Genomic DNA, 14983 nt, shown 5'->3' with positions numbered 1-14983 from the left:
GTGGTTGGCGCTCTTTTCTTACAACAAAAATTTGGTCAAAAAAATGTATAACATGTTTCGACAAGATATATCTTCCATTGCGAAAACAAATGGATACCAGGAAAATGATTACAGCTTATATGTGAGTGCACAACGATTTCCAATACAAACCACTGGATTCAAAGCAATGACGGAAGTGAAAAAGAAGGGAAATGCTGTAAAAGGAAAAGTTCTCGACTATCGACAACAGTATTATTCATCTAATCAAGAGTCATCGGAAGGAAATTTAGTGTTTGATCAAACCAATGCGCAGCTAATGTCTTCCACAGAAAACTTCAACTTAACCAAATCGATAACATCACTTCCCGACACAACGCCCTTCGCAGAACAACCACAACAAAATGCCCTCTCTCAAAATTCTCTCCCAACGCAGCCACAGCCTCCTTCATCATCTGAGTCATACCGATCACCTCGGAGGAAAAACTTTGAAGAGATTATCATTCATGTCCACGATGACACAAACAAAATTAACAAGGATTTTACGTGCAATCGAGAACTGCTTATGAGTGAGATGAAATATTTCAAATATTATTTAATGCAACCTAAAGCAAAGAACGAAGAAATTGATATTTCAGTTCATTGTGATGTCAACATTTTTCAATGGTTAATGGATTATATCAAGAAGGAAACACTAACGCCTCCAAAACTAGAAGTTAATTGGGCAATTTCTATTTTAATTTCATCTCATTTTCTTGAGATGGATTCGCTGGTAGAAACCACTTTGGATTTCGTTAGAGAGAATATTGAGAGTATTTTAAAACTTCCAATTGATCTTGATTGCATTCATACCGATTTATTAGAAAAGCTTGCAATTCGATTCACAGATTATGACCTTGACGAAGTGAAAGATAAAAAGGATAAGATTTTGAGCAAACTGTTTATGAAAAAGCTTGAGATGCTTTTAGAGGAAGAAGAAAATACTCTTTACAAGTGTCAACATTGCCAAACCATGTTTACGAAATCTCAACTCGAGTGGATGATTTGTAATAGTGAAAAAGCAAAAATTCAAATTGATTTTCATGGACGTGCAATTTCAAGGCATGCATTAGATAAGACATGGAATGTCGACAAATATTTCTACAAACTTAAAAAAAGTGGAATGAGTTGGCGAGATATTTATTGGAGATTTTGGAGCTTGACTCACTCGTACTTTTGTCTCTCTTGCAAACAACATTTTGTTGCTGCTGAGTACCATCATTGCACTTATCACAAAAAAGAAGCAGTGTTTGAAAGAGGTTCTATTGTAGGAGAACATCCATGTTGCGGAGCCAAGTCGTTAAAGTTCAACAGTGGAATCATTGTACCAAAAGGTTGTTGTTCCAAGAGTCATACAATCTTTGAGAACCAAGAAATTGATGGTCTAACAGACAAATCTCTCATTTCATTACTCCAAAACCATGCTGATGTTTTAACACCTTTTGTAGGTGTTCAAAGTTCGACCACTTCCTCTGTGAATCCAGAGGATGACAATGAAATTGAATTTGAGTTGCTGGAAAAGAAAACCAAAAAAGAAGAATCAGAAGATGAAGAAGAGGATGAATCAGAAGATTCTATGGACCTATTCACAGAGAAATCCTGTAAATATGTAAGTTCACAGCTCATGTGGTTTGAATCAGTATGTCACCGTTGTGTTATCAGAAAATTTTTGATGATTTTAATGGAGGAGAAAGAACGACACATGAAAAGGCACAACCAACAAACGAAGAAAAGAAAAAAGTCAATTCCAAACGATTTCACAGTATGGATATTCAGAGAAACATTGATCGTGAGAATATTTATGAAATTATTAAAACTCTAAGGAAGTGCAGAAAAAAACAACCAGTTGAAGAACCCCAACTCTCAAAAACGAAACAAACTCCAAGCAAAAAGAAATCCTCTACAAGTAAAGTAGTCACTACCACACCTGGTAAGAAACCAATGACCACACACAATAAGAAGAGGTAAAAGATGCTTTTTTGAAGGTTATTTTTATTTTGTAGTTGAAAGCGCCAACAACACTCTTAAAAAATGTCTCTCAATGTTGCATCGGATGAAAACACGGTCAATCCCAATGAAGGAGCACAAAAAGTAAAGGAACGAAATATAGGAAGTGTTTTAAATCGGAGACGAAGATATTTGCAAGAGCAAAAGCAAAATCAAGAGGAATCTTTGGAAAATCAAGAAAATACAACATTTCATAATACAACCAGTGTATCGGGAGCAACAAAAAAAGGATGGCAAGACGAAGAGGAAGCACCCGTTAGTACAGCAACCAATAAGGAGCAAAAGGGAGGAAGAAGATTGTTAGGAATTTTCGGTGGTAAAAACAATAATAATAACAATGAGTATGTTTTTGAGTTGTTCTTTTTCTAATGTCCAACAACAATTAAGAAAACCTCAACAGACGGATAATTCATACATTTTTCAAAATGTACCTAGGCCACTGGATGGTGACGAAGAAGTAAATGCAATAGAGTCAATTCCAAGCCTTGATCAAAGAATTCCTGCACTGGATCAAACTATTGCTGAAGCACCAGAAGAATATGCGTCACAAAAGGTTCAGACTCTCCAAGAACTCGATCAAACAACAAAGGCCACTCTACATCATTTTCTTAACATGAAGTATGACGACAGAGGGCTAGATTTATCATTACTCACAGGTGCTCTTTCTTATCCTTTGGACGAGCTAGAACAAGACGAAGATTGGGGAAACCCCCAATTTGTCAGAGATCTGTTAAATTCCATCAAAGTATCAAGAAATGCCAAATCCAATCAGAAGGCGGAGAAAAATCTTGCAGGCTCAATTTAAAAAACAAGTTTTATTTAAATTCAATCACTTCTTTCTTTTCGGTTGGTATTGTTTCTCTTTTAACAACCATATTTGAATAATCCTGGATAAGCGTTGGAAGCATCTTATTGGCGTCAGCGGTGAGGTTTTTTTTGACAGCGTCAAAATCTGTAATATTCTTTTGACCTCGTTTCCATGTCAAATAGAATTGATAAAATAAGCTCGAATAAGCAATGTTCAATGCATCAAAAACCGAGCCATACTTGGAAATTGAACGAGCAAGTTTTCCGTCAAGCAACAGTCTAAGGACAATCTGTGTAATGTTTAGAGACACCACGGCCATTGGAAAATTTTGTGTGTGTGACAGAGCATATATATCACGTAACGTTCTTTCGTCGCTATATACAAAAAATAAAAGTTGAATCAGACCTAACATTCCTACGCCTCGTAAATCTGTTTTTGGATCATTTCCTTGGAATCCAATAGCCTCCCAATGAGGTCCAACAGATGGACAATTTTGTTTGTCTCCTGTAATCTTTTTGTACAAGGTAAAGAGTATTCTATCATGTTCTTCAATTTCGTGACTTAATGGAATATTGGTCAGAGCAACAAGAAATATCTTTTCCGTTTGCACTTCGTCTGATTCTGTTGAGAAACATGAGAATAACTTTTGAAAAAGAGATTTTCCATCACTACTTGTGTTCAATTGTTCCTTTGCCAAATCATTTTCTTGTCCTAAGTTTAATGATTTAAAATACTTCATAGCCTCATCAAACGAAATATTCACCTCACGATTATCAATCTCGGTAACCTTAGAGCTTTCCTCACCGTAATGCTGATGTTCTCGGAGCAATTGAACTGAATCCCATTGTGCTTTTGCTCTTTCATAAGCAAGCCGATCTTCGTCCGATAACTCTTCGTCCATGACGACGATCTCATCGTTTGATGGTCTTACCTCCTCTCCTAATTGCTCAAATTCTTTAGATAGGTGTGCATTGTTATCCCGATGTTTCTTTAATTCTTCTTCCCAATCAAAAGTATCCACTGCAGCCGTTGTTGTTTGTTGTTGGGGAAGTATCTCATCATCAATGACCAGATGTAACTCATCTTCATTTACTGGTTCTGTACGATTCATTTTTTGTAGCTTTTGGGCGCCATTGGTGCAGTTCATTTGTTCCCTTCCCATCAACCATCAACCAACTTTCTCTTGTCAACAACAACAAAAAAAAAGCTTGTGGATAGCATTGACATCCATTGCACCACACCACACATCGTATCTAACCAACCATCAAAGAAGTGTCCAGTATTTCTTTCATCACTCTACACCTTTTTCTAAATCATTCTCTGGTACACTCATCATGTTAAATAAATTGAAAGGTGTCATCAGTAACAACACCTCTGTGGGATCCGTTGAAAATCAAATCAACTCGACAGCAAAATCAGCCAAAGAACAAGTCAAGAAAAAGTTAAAACAAGAGAGACGCAACAAAAAAAAACTACAGAAAGAACGGAAACAAGCATCAACCTCATCATCGCTCCATGATGATTCAACCAGTATCAATTCAAACACAAATATATCGAATAATATTTGGTCTGATGAGAGCAGTGTAGTGAGTTATGGTGGTTCAGGTACACTTCCACCAAATATTACACCCGATCTCGTTGATGAGAAATATATGCAAATGTTGGTTGAGATTGGTGTTTCCGATGAAGTAAGAGAATATGAATCAACAACTAAAAGTACACTTGCCAAATGGAATGAATGCCAAAGATATGAACAATCAAAACATGAGAATGACGAACAAGAAAATAATGAACAAAGCGTTGAAGAATTAGTCTCGGGTTGGGAGCAACGAGGCTATGATTTACAAACCTTAGAAACCATTCACGTCCTAATTCGTACTGCTCCTACCAATTGGGTTCACCATTTCAGTATTCATAAGGGTATCCGAGCAATTGGTGAATGTTTGGCTCTTACAAACGTACTTGGAAAGAAGCGTGATCAAGAAGAATTACAAAAACAAGCACTTTGTGTGAGTTCTTTGAGGGCTTTGGTTAATACTACAATTGGTGCTGATGAATTCTTGTCGGAAACAGAGGCAGTCAAAAACTTGGCTCTCATTCTTGACACTTATAATGTGAACACTGCAAGTCAGTGTTTGAGAATTTTGGCAATTCTGTGTGGATGGTCATTACAGGGATTTTCGCTAGTAATGAGTGCTTTTAACCACTACAAGTTGGTAAAAAGAGAAAAAAAGAGATTTTTCGATATTGTTCAAAGAGTGCAGGAAACAAGAGATTTAGAATACAAGCTTTCTGTAATGATTTTGATGAACGCGTTATTAACCAATGCTCCTGATGAAGGAAGCAAATCTCTCATCAAGAAAGAAATGAGAAATCTTGGTATGGTTGAATTGGTTGATGAACTCAAGAATGAATTAGCCAACTCTCTGTATGGAGGAAACGAAAATGAAGAAACATTGATTGAGCTCGGAAAACAAATTGAGAAATTCGAAGACAAGATGAGCGATCTTGGAGACGAACATGCTGTTCTTAAAGATCTTAGTGATCCTACTGAAATTGTAAAATTACTAAACATGATGTTAAACGAAGCATCCATGACAAGCATGCTTAACGTACTACAGGTATGTGATATTGTTCAGAATTTGACAGCTGACATTGTACTCTTTAATACAGAGATTGCTGAACATTGTTTTGAAAATGAAGGAAGGAGCTTTGGACAGAGAAACTGTAATGGAAGCATGGAAAAATATGTTGACATTGGTCAAGAGAAGTTTGAAACAATCAAGAGAAACAGGAGATGTTGAATATTGGACAAATCTTGAAATCAAATTAGAAGAACAAGTTAGATTGAATCAAAGTCAAATTATTGATCTCGAAGACACACAATACAAATTTAAGCAAGAACAAAACGAAAGACTGCAAGTAAAAGAATATGAAGCAATTCAAAAAGAAAAGCAAATGAAAGATCTTTATGATCGCCTTGAGAATGAAAAGAAGATTATCCAACAAGAATACGAGTTGAATCAGAGAAAGATTGAAGAGATTAAACAAGAAATTGAAGCATTACTAAAAGAAATGCAAGAAGCAGAAGAGTCTAAATCTAAACTAGTTTCAGAGCAAGAAACTTGGAAGAAAAAGTTAGAATCTGACAAAGATTCCCAGGATGACAATATCAAAAATCAACTTAAGGAAATTACAGATGAAACGGATAAGGTTGAAAAAACAGGTAAAGAAAAGTTACAAAAGCTCAAGACCGAACAACAAAAGCTTGAAGCCAGTGAAAAATCTTTACAAGAGACCATTGCTTCAATTCAGAAGGAAATCGATGCAATCAAGAAGAATCCAATTAAGGTTCCTCCATCCACTCCTCCTCCACCTTCTTCGACTGATAACGTGCCACCTCCACCAGGCAGCACAGGATTTGTACCACCTCCACCAGGCAGCAATGATGTAAGTGGAGGCAATATCCCTCCTCCTCCTGGCAGTACAGGCTTTGTACCTCCTCCTCCTGGCATGGGTGGCAATGTTCCTCCTCCACCAGGCATGGATGGTAATGTACCTCCTCCTCCTGGCAGCATGGACGGCAATGTTCCTCCTCCACCAGGCAGTACAGGTTTTGTACCACCTCCTCCTGGCATGGGCGGTATTCCTCCACCACCAGGCATGGATGGTAACGTTCCTCCACCACCAGGCATGGGTGGTATTCCCCCTCCTCCTGGTATGGGTGGTGGTGTTCCTCCTCCTCCTGGAATGGGTGGTGTTCCCCCTCCTCCTGGAATGGGTGGCGTTCCTCCTCCTCCAGGTATGGGTGGTGTTCCTCCTCCTCCAGGTGGCGTTCCCAGACCACCAGGTATGGTTGGCGTGCCAATGCCTCCAGGCGTTCGTGGTGGAATGGGTAGTGCTTCTGCTCTTCCAACACTTCCAGATAAAGCTCCAAAAGAGGCCACAAGAAATGTACACTTTGACCAAATCAACAAGACTACCCTTAATAATACTGTATTTATGACGAAAGGGATTGCTTCAAAAACAAACAAGATTATTGAGGAAATTGATTTAGACCAGTTAACTTCATGCTTTTCAACGAAAAAGAAAGAAGATCCAGGAAAAGATGCAAAAACTTCAGACAAGAAAAAAGAAGTTAAATCTATGCTCGATCCAAAACGAAGCTATGCTGTTTCATTACAATTAGGTTCGTTAAGAGGTACAAGCTATGAACAATTGAAGAAAGCCATCATTACTATGGATGAAAAGATTGTAACAGCAGACAATATTGGAACGATCAAACAAATTGCACCCGAACAAGAAGAAATTGATACTGTTAATACCTATGATGGTCCATTGGACGAGCTTGCAGAACCTGATAAATTTTTCAAGGTCATGGACGGTATTCCAAACTTGAAAGGAAGGTTGGATGCTTGGGAGTTCAAATTTAAATTCCCTGACATTAGCGGTAAAATTAGACCTGATATTCAAAACTTGACTCTAGCATGTAAGGAAATGCAAAATTCAAAAGGATTTATCAGATTGTTGAGTATTATTTTAGCTATTGGTAACTTTTTGAACGGTAAACAAAAGAACAAGATTAGTTACGGTTTCAAACTGAAATCGTTAGCAAAATTGAACGATACAAAGACTGGTGATGGTAAAAGCTCACTTTTGCAATACATTGTAAAATTCGTCCAAGAGAAGGAACCTGAGGTTGCTAAATTTGATGCAGAACTTGAACACGTGCAAGCGGCAACTAGAGTTAACATTTCAACATTAGAAGAAGATTTAGAAGAATTGAGAAAAGGTCAAAACGTTCTTCACACACAAATTCAAAAGGCCCAAGAAGACTCTCTCGAAAATGATGGTTTTGTCGAGAAAATGCAACCATTTGCTGAAAAAGTAGAAAACACAATCATCAAAATCAAGGAAGATATGGATGTCATGAAATCTCACCTTGAAGAGGTCGCAGAGTTATACAATGAAAGCAAAGACGACTTGCTAAAAGAACCTGACAAGTTCTTCCAAATGATTGATGCCTTTGTTCAACAATTCAAACAAGCAGCTGAAAAGAACATTCAACAACAAAAGGCAGACGAAAAGAAGAAGAAAGCTGAAGAAGAGAAATTGAAAAAGGAAAAGTTAAAAGAAGAGCTCAAAAAAGGTGGTACAACATCCACTCGATTAGGAGCATTGGGAACTTCGACGGCTGGCAGTAGCACATCCACAGCCACGGGCTCAAAACCAAGTGGTATTGGAATGTTTGGTCAATCTGTAGCACTAAAAGCCAGAAAGAGAGGAGATGATTTAACAGGTGGAAATGTTGACTCTGGGTCTCTCAACGCTGCTTTTATCAAAAAGTAAAATGTTATTGATGAGTATTATTGGAGCGTCACGACTTTATCAAAAAAATGGTCAAAAGTTCAACGACAGATTCTTCTTCATCTCGCCCTAACGAGAGATCGAGAGAGGACAATTCAAATCGTCATCATCAACAAACAACATCATCCTCGGATATGGAAGAAAAATTACAAATAAAACCAACAAGCTCGGATTCATATAATAATGTTGTTCGTGGAGCGTTGAAATTAAAGGGAAGAATTTCAAAACCAACCAAAACACAATCATTCTCAAAACAACAAGCACTGAAAGAAGAATTAGGAAAACGAGTAGAAATTGAAAAAACTGACGCAGAAGCTCGTTTTGAACAAAAAATGATGGAAACGAAAAAGAAATTGATCAAAGAAAAAGCTGAAAAGTCATACCGAGAGAAAATTAACGAATTCAATGAGAAGATTTCTAAACTGAGTGAATACCATGACATTCCAAAGGTGTAAAAATTATACTGGTTGTATGGATTGCCAATTCGAATTTAGAATTAATGTCAAATAATTCAAAGCAACTACAGAACTGAATCTTGAAGGCGCTCATGATCTTGTGAATAGCCTGGACCAACTGCTGTATTGAGAGAAAATAAAGCAAGTTTGGATCTCATTAAATTCAACAAGATAACAATTCACATAAAAAACGATTCGTGTTGAGATAAATGATCTTTATGCATAAAATAACATCTTTTCCCATTCCTTAGATTCGTTCAGAGAGGTAAGAAATCCACATCGATAGCCACCACGTCCTGTGAGATGCCAACTAAGCTTAGCTGCTCCTTCTGAAAGATCAGCAGTTCCGAGTTGCACGTTTGGAGTATCTGAAAAGCCAAACGAGTGATTTTTCCAATGATAGAAATAACATCCATTTTCTTTGGTCGTTTCATGTTCGAACGTCTCACGCAAAACTTTCTGTTTCATTCCCATTGCACAAAGTGCCAAGGTTGAAGAGTTTTTATGCCGAGCTCCAATGAGAATACGCGTTCCTTTACCAGCTTGAATATCTGCCTCACTGGTTGGATGATGATAGGGTTTGTGATAAAACAAACACCATCCTTTCAATTTGCTAATAGGTACATCGGTACAAACTCCACTCACATAGAATAAAGATCCCTCTCTGACTTTGAGTCTTGCAGAGTTAAATAAATCAATTCTATTTTGTAACGCATGAGCTCTGTAAGCTTCTAATAATAATTCATTGGGCACTACTTTAGAAATTTCTACACATTCATAAACTTCTATAGGATCCAACGTTGGAAATCTGACATGTTGTAAGACATCATGCAATAATTTAGCCAAATGCATGACAAATTGCTTATCGTGTGTGTAATTGACAATCTTTTGAATTCGTTCTCTATTTTTTTGTAACTCTCCTGCATCTTGTATTCGAGATTGAGTATTATTGGTCAACATGGAAGCTGGATTCAAAGTACTGTAGGCCAAACTATTAATAATTTCTTCTTCAAAATCATCGTCATCGATTTCATCCACACAATCCCTTTCAGTTTCATCTTCTTCATCGTGATGAAGTTGCTGTTTCGCATGTTGTTCAGAAATTGAAAGTTCAGCTGCATATTCTGTTCCCTGAGTGGGTTGTGACAAAGCATTTGGAATTTTCTGTTGTTCTGAAATGGATAAATTTCGATCCGTCAAACTCTCAATGGTTCCTTGACCTGCTCCTGTTGCTGCTCCTGATTTTTTCACACTCGAATTTTCAATCAATTTCTCTGTTTTGATTTGAGTACTTCCATCCAATGAATAAGAAATGACTGTTTTAGTGGTTGTTCCTGCTGCAGAAGAGTTATTTTGTGATGAATTTTGAATGGAAGTGGATTGGTGAGCATTCGTTGGAGTACTTGCTGATTTTTGTGACATGATTGAAATTCCCATTTTGTGTATCAATTGATGTTTACCCCATAAAAGAACAGCCATGAAAATATCCAACTCGCCCAAGTGAATTTTGTCTGATTTCAATAAATCAATTAGAGTTTCTTTGGAAATGTTTAAAAAACTTTCTGAAAAGAATAGTTTGATGGCATTCTCTTCAAGATATTCTTTACAATATTTTCTCAATTCTTGTGTGTTACAATAAAATTTCATCAGCGAGTGGATCAAAGATGATTCATAAATTGTAAATGTGAATACCAGAAAGTCATAAAAATATGTGAATACCATCAAGTCATAAGTGATAAATATGTGATGATTCATAAATTGTAAATGTGAATACCACCTTCATGATCAATCATAACACTTACCATCAAAGTTGTGAAATGTAGATTCTTCCAACACATCAAAAACATTGTCACTCATGACACATTCTTTAACATATTCGATACATTTTTCCTTGACAATTTGAACTCCCAATTCATCACTTAATTTTAACACACCAAAAGCATTCGAATGATTAATATTAATAACAGCAGAATAGAAAAAGTCCAACAAGCATTTCATATCCTCTGGTCTCTTATCTGGAAATTTCAAATACGTTTGTGAAGAATCCTTCATTTGTGAATGAAATAATTTGTTGAAATAATCACAACGAGCACATAGAATGGCTCTATGAACTTTGAACTCTACGACACTGCACTCATCGGCAGGATAGTACTTGTTTTTTAGTCGAATCTCGGAAGAGTCATTGGAATGAGAGGTGTATGATGATGATTTGTATCGTTGTTGTTGTTGTCTTTGTTGATGTTGATGTTGTTGTTGCATGACTTGCATCATGATGGATGATGAATGATGATCTTCGTCTTCATGAGAACCAATTAATTTCAAAGGACCAACCACAATGATCAAATCATACAATAATTCTGATTCAAATAATCTCATTATATCTGTTCGGTATTGTTGTAGTAGTACTAAATCTGTCGATGGATCTTTATGATTGGTGGTGGTAATGGTCGAGGTGGTGGGTTTGCCAATGACAATGGTTCGATTGTTGTGATGTTGATTCGTTCGGGGAGTAATGGTTGTTGTTGTTGTGGATGTCGTAGTGGTTGTTGGAATGGCCGTTGTTGTAGCTGTTGTTGTTGCTGTCAACAATGGATGTACAGAGGTGTTGCTATTGGTGGCACTACTACCAGCTGAGGATGATGAACTTGCTGGTAGCACCACAAGACCAGGAGTAGTAGCAGTGCTTATGTTGTTGTTGTTGGTTGTTGTACTTGTTGCTGTCAACAATGATGAAGCAGTAGTGGTGGTTGTTGAGAGTGGAAGAGTGCTCGCTGTCGTGGTGGTTGTCGTGGTGGTTGGAAGAGTGGTAATGGATGAGGGTGTGCTCGTTGAAGTCATAATGACACTAGATGGAGTGACAGTAGTGAGAGAGGTAGTACCTGTTGTGGTTAATGTTGTGGATGGGACCATGTTGGTTGCATAGAGAGATGCTCAAGTGTTTTCAATTTTTTGTGATGATAAGTGTGAAAAGTGAAGGATGGTGGTGTTGTGTAGTTCTTTGGGACAGGAAATACAAAGAACTCGATGAAATGAGTTCATATTGGTAAACCTTTATAAACTACTTCAAACATTTTTATTGGCTTTTAAAGAACCTGTAACTATAAGGTAAGCGTGATTCCCTCAACACGACATGTAAAATTTGAAGCATTCCGTTGTGGATCACCGAAGAGGTGGATAGATACTGCCTGGATTGTGGTACTGGTTCGACAAATTCTCTTGGACCTATTCATGCAGATATTTCTTCACACCTTTGAATATGCCCCTATGGTTACGCTTTGTTGTTGTGATATCCGATGGGATTCACTCTTCGTTATACATGGATTTATTTATTAAGGAGCACATTTGCTTTTTTAACTGTTGGTCTGTGCAGCATATTTCATATGTCGAAACTTTGATTAATTTTGTAATGATACAGGTCTTTGGTAACGTGATATGGGAGACAGCGATCGCCACGCTCTACACCAAGACATTTGTGCATTTCAACTGCTGTTAGAAAATTAATGACGCGATTAAGTTGCTCCTCTTTGCATTAAATGCTGAATTGTAAAATATCCTTCTCCTATGCTACACTGATATTGTTTCACAAGCATGCTTGTGCTTCCCATTTCTTGATTACTTTTGTTGTTGAGTAAATTGTCTGATCACCAAAAGGCACTACACAACTCTTGACGTACTGCATCCTCTGCTCGTTTATTATTCTACTGCTCGAATCGATTTGTTCCACAAAAAAATGCACAACAACTCGGCTTGTTCCGAAGAGGCACAATCTTCGTGCGCTGGTTGCCAACAACAAACAGGCAATATCACAACAGAAGAGACTAGCCTTGTTCCAACCACAAATGAGACTAGCAGTAGCTCACGTTCATCCGATAGTAATCCCTATGCAGGAGTTAATTTATCATCAAGTATTAAATTACAAAATAGTGTTCCTGCTTCCATTATGGAAAATGAAGAACTGAATAGACTCATCAAAGAAACCTTACCATCCAATTATAATTTTGAAATTCATAAAACAATTCATAGGATTCAGCAAATTAAACCAAAGAGGGTTGCTTTACAATTTCCCGAAGGTTTGCTACTATTTAGTTGCGTAATTAGTGATATTATTGAAAGGTTTTGTCCTGAAACTAGTACAGTTATCATGGGAGATGTTACTTATGGAGCATGTTGCATTGATGATTTTACTGCTCAAGCACTCGGAGCAGATTTTATGGTTCACTATGCGCATAGTTGTTTGGTACCTGTGAGTGAATGTTGCATCAAGAACATTCTTTATGTCTTTGTAGATATTCAAATTGATATTAATTATTTCGTTCAGTCCATGATTAATAACTTTCCAAAAGAAACCAAAATGGCCATGGTAGCAACCATTCAGTTCGTTTCAAGTCTAAGAACAGCCAAAGCAGAATTAGACCAACATTTTACAACTCCAGTTTATATTCCTCAAGTTAGGCCATTATCTCCTGGAGAAATTCTTGGATGTACAAGCCCAAAAGAATTATCAAAACTTCATGAAATTGAAACTTTAGTATATTTGGGAGATGGACGATTTCACCTCGAGAGTGTGATGATTCAAAATCCAGAACTCAAATTCTACAAGTATGATCCATATGGAAAAAAGTTAACAGAAGAACAATATGACCACACAAAACTGTATTCGATTCGTCAAAATGCGATTGAGAAAGCCAAACATGCTAAAAAGTTTGGAATTATTCTTGGAACACTTGGTCGACAAGGATCACCAAAAATTCTGCAAACTATTGAACGTATACTCAACGAAAGAAACATCCCATATGTCACCATTCTACTCAGTGAAATATTTCCAAGCAAACTTTCACTTCTGCATGATGTAGAATGTTGGATTCAAATAGCATGTCCACGTCTTTCCATTGATTGGGGTCATTTCTTTGATAAACCTCTTCTCTCACCCTATGAAGCACAAGTAGCTTTACAAGCTGTTGAATGGAAATCCATTTATCCTATGGACTTTTATTCTCTTGAAGGAGGAGAATGGAGTGTCAAACACTATGAAAAGATGAGTATGAGATCCAATCAAAGTGTTGCTTCAACCACTGGTTCAACTGGTTCGAATCCCAATTCCAATCACAAACAACTCAGAGAACGAATGAAAGCACTCAACAAAAAGTAAAAAACGGAATCATCAACTCGAAGGCTTTGAGCAGCACATGAAGAAGAAGAAGAAGGCTTCTTCACAAGCACACTCAATTTAGTCAAAAAAAATAACAACACACTCGACTCTGGCTGAACTTGGAGTAGTAGTAGCATCCACCACTGAGCATCACGGAACCAACTGACTGCCACTCGACCCTCCTCTCATTTACGACACGAAACATTCCTATCATTACAAGGCTCATCATCATTAAGGTAAGTCATTGTTATATCAAGAATGTGATGATTTATGCCATACGTACGAACAATATGATGATGATGACACTCCCAACGTTGTGCCCATACGTGAACGCTTGAGACAGTCACAACACTCTCACCATTTTGATTCCGTACACTGTGCGACATTATTATTATACTCTTGACAATTCTGTGTGATCCTAAATCATTAAGAAATTGACGAGACTCTTTTATTCATCACTCAAAATATTTCCTTAATATTCTCTCTCATAATCTTATTAAAATCATCATCATCATCATGACATCCAACGTTGCATGCTTGGGAAAGGATGGTTTTGCCTTGTCAAGACCTTTCCCTTATAAGAATTCGGGTGGAGACATTTGTTGTGTTGTGTGTTGTCTACAGCAAGGAAGGCTCTTCTATCAAGCACCTTGTCACTTTAAAATTTTCAGAGAACGAGGAGCCATCGTCAACGAAGAACGAGAAGAATGGGTAACGAAGGTATTCGGATATACCAATTTGAAAGGTGGACGAATGTGTGATAAACACTACAGAGAGATGCTCAAAATGAAGAATGGAAAAGGTAGTAGGAAGAAAAAGGATGAAGACACCAACGGAGAGAAGCATTCAGGCTCCTCTAGCATGCTGACAAATCATGATAATCCAGACTCTTGTTCGTCATCATCGTCATCATCAGTGAGCACATCTAAGGGTGGTCTCTTATTTGATTGTCTTGTCAAGCAACTGGAAGGACTCGTGGGATGTGTAAACTCTAACGTCGACCTTAATGAAACTTCACAAAAAGTAAAAAGGGAGGAATATGAATCGGATTGTAGTGACTCGTCTTCAGACAACGATAACACAAGCGAATCGGTGGATGAGACAGAAGATGACAACAGGGAAACTTGCAAAACCAAGTACGCAAAGAAGGTAAAGAGAGAAAATGTTTATCAATAAATGTGA

General features: G+C 37.4%; 8 protein-coding genes across 8 annotated transcripts; 6 read left to right on the top strand and 2 right to left on the bottom strand.

The window, feature by feature from the left end:
• Positions 1-43: 43 nt before the first annotated feature.
• On the top strand, positions 44-1983 carry C9374_006924 (uncharacterized protein; the record flags this gene model as incomplete). Its single annotated transcript, XM_044696838.1, has 2 exons — positions 44-1624; positions 1678-1983. 2 exons carry the CDS (start codon positions 44-46, stop codon positions 1981-1983), a joined length of 1887 nt encoding a protein of 628 aa, XP_044555287.1.
• Positions 1984-2046: 63 nt separating this feature from the next.
• Positions 2047-2827, top strand: C9374_006923 (uncharacterized protein; the record flags this gene model as incomplete). The annotated part of the gene is made up of 2 exons (XM_044696837.1): positions 2047-2363; positions 2410-2827. 2 exons carry the CDS (start codon positions 2047-2049, stop codon positions 2825-2827), a joined length of 735 nt encoding a protein of 244 aa, XP_044555286.1.
• Positions 2828-2837: 10 nt separating this feature from the next.
• C9374_006922 (uncharacterized protein) lies at positions 2838-3941 on the bottom strand (the record flags this gene model as incomplete). The annotated part of the gene is made up of 1 exon (XM_044696836.1): positions 2838-3941. The coding sequence occupies one exon, from the start codon at positions 3939-3941 to the stop codon at positions 2838-2840; it is 1104 nt and encodes a 367-aa protein (XP_044555285.1).
• Positions 3942-4164: 223 nt separating this feature from the next.
• On the top strand, positions 4165-8179 carry C9374_006921 (uncharacterized protein; the record flags this gene model as incomplete). Its single annotated transcript, XM_044696835.1, has 2 exons — positions 4165-5451; positions 5504-8179. 2 exons carry the CDS (start codon positions 4165-4167, stop codon positions 8177-8179), a joined length of 3963 nt encoding a protein of 1320 aa, XP_044555284.1.
• Positions 8180-8226: 47 nt separating this feature from the next.
• C9374_006920 (uncharacterized protein) lies at positions 8227-8652 on the top strand (the record flags this gene model as incomplete). Its single annotated transcript, XM_044696834.1, has 1 exon — positions 8227-8652. The coding sequence occupies one exon, from the start codon at positions 8227-8229 to the stop codon at positions 8650-8652; it is 426 nt and encodes a 141-aa protein (XP_044555283.1).
• A 216-nt stretch (positions 8653-8868) lies between these two features.
• Positions 8869-11562, bottom strand: C9374_006919 (uncharacterized protein; the record flags this gene model as incomplete). Its single annotated transcript, XM_044696832.1, has 2 exons — positions 8869-10274; positions 10455-11562. The coding sequence occupies 2 exons, from the start codon at positions 11560-11562 to the stop codon at positions 8869-8871; spliced, it is 2514 nt and encodes an 837-aa protein (XP_044555282.1).
• Positions 11563-12382: 820 nt separating this feature from the next.
• C9374_006918 (uncharacterized protein) lies at positions 12383-13801 on the top strand (the record flags this gene model as incomplete). Its single annotated transcript, XM_044696831.1, has 1 exon — positions 12383-13801. One exon carries the CDS (start codon positions 12383-12385, stop codon positions 13799-13801), a length of 1419 nt encoding a protein of 472 aa, XP_044555281.1.
• Positions 13802-14317: 516 nt separating this feature from the next.
• C9374_006917 (uncharacterized protein) lies at positions 14318-14977 on the top strand (the record flags this gene model as incomplete). The annotated part of the gene is made up of 1 exon (XM_044696830.1): positions 14318-14977. The coding sequence occupies one exon, from the start codon at positions 14318-14320 to the stop codon at positions 14975-14977; it is 660 nt and encodes a 219-aa protein (XP_044555280.1).
• Between the last annotated feature and the right edge of the window lie 6 nt (positions 14978-14983).

Source organism: Naegleria lovaniensis, assembly GCF_003324165.1.
Source record: "Naegleria lovaniensis strain ATCC 30569 chromosome Unknown tig002, whole genome shotgun sequence".
Lineage (NCBI taxonomy): Eukaryota > Heterolobosea > Eutetramitea > Acrasida > Naegleriidae > Naegleria > Naegleria lovaniensis.
The sequence above is the reverse complement of the archived record's forward strand: the minus strand, read 5'-3'. Positions and strand labels throughout refer to the sequence as shown.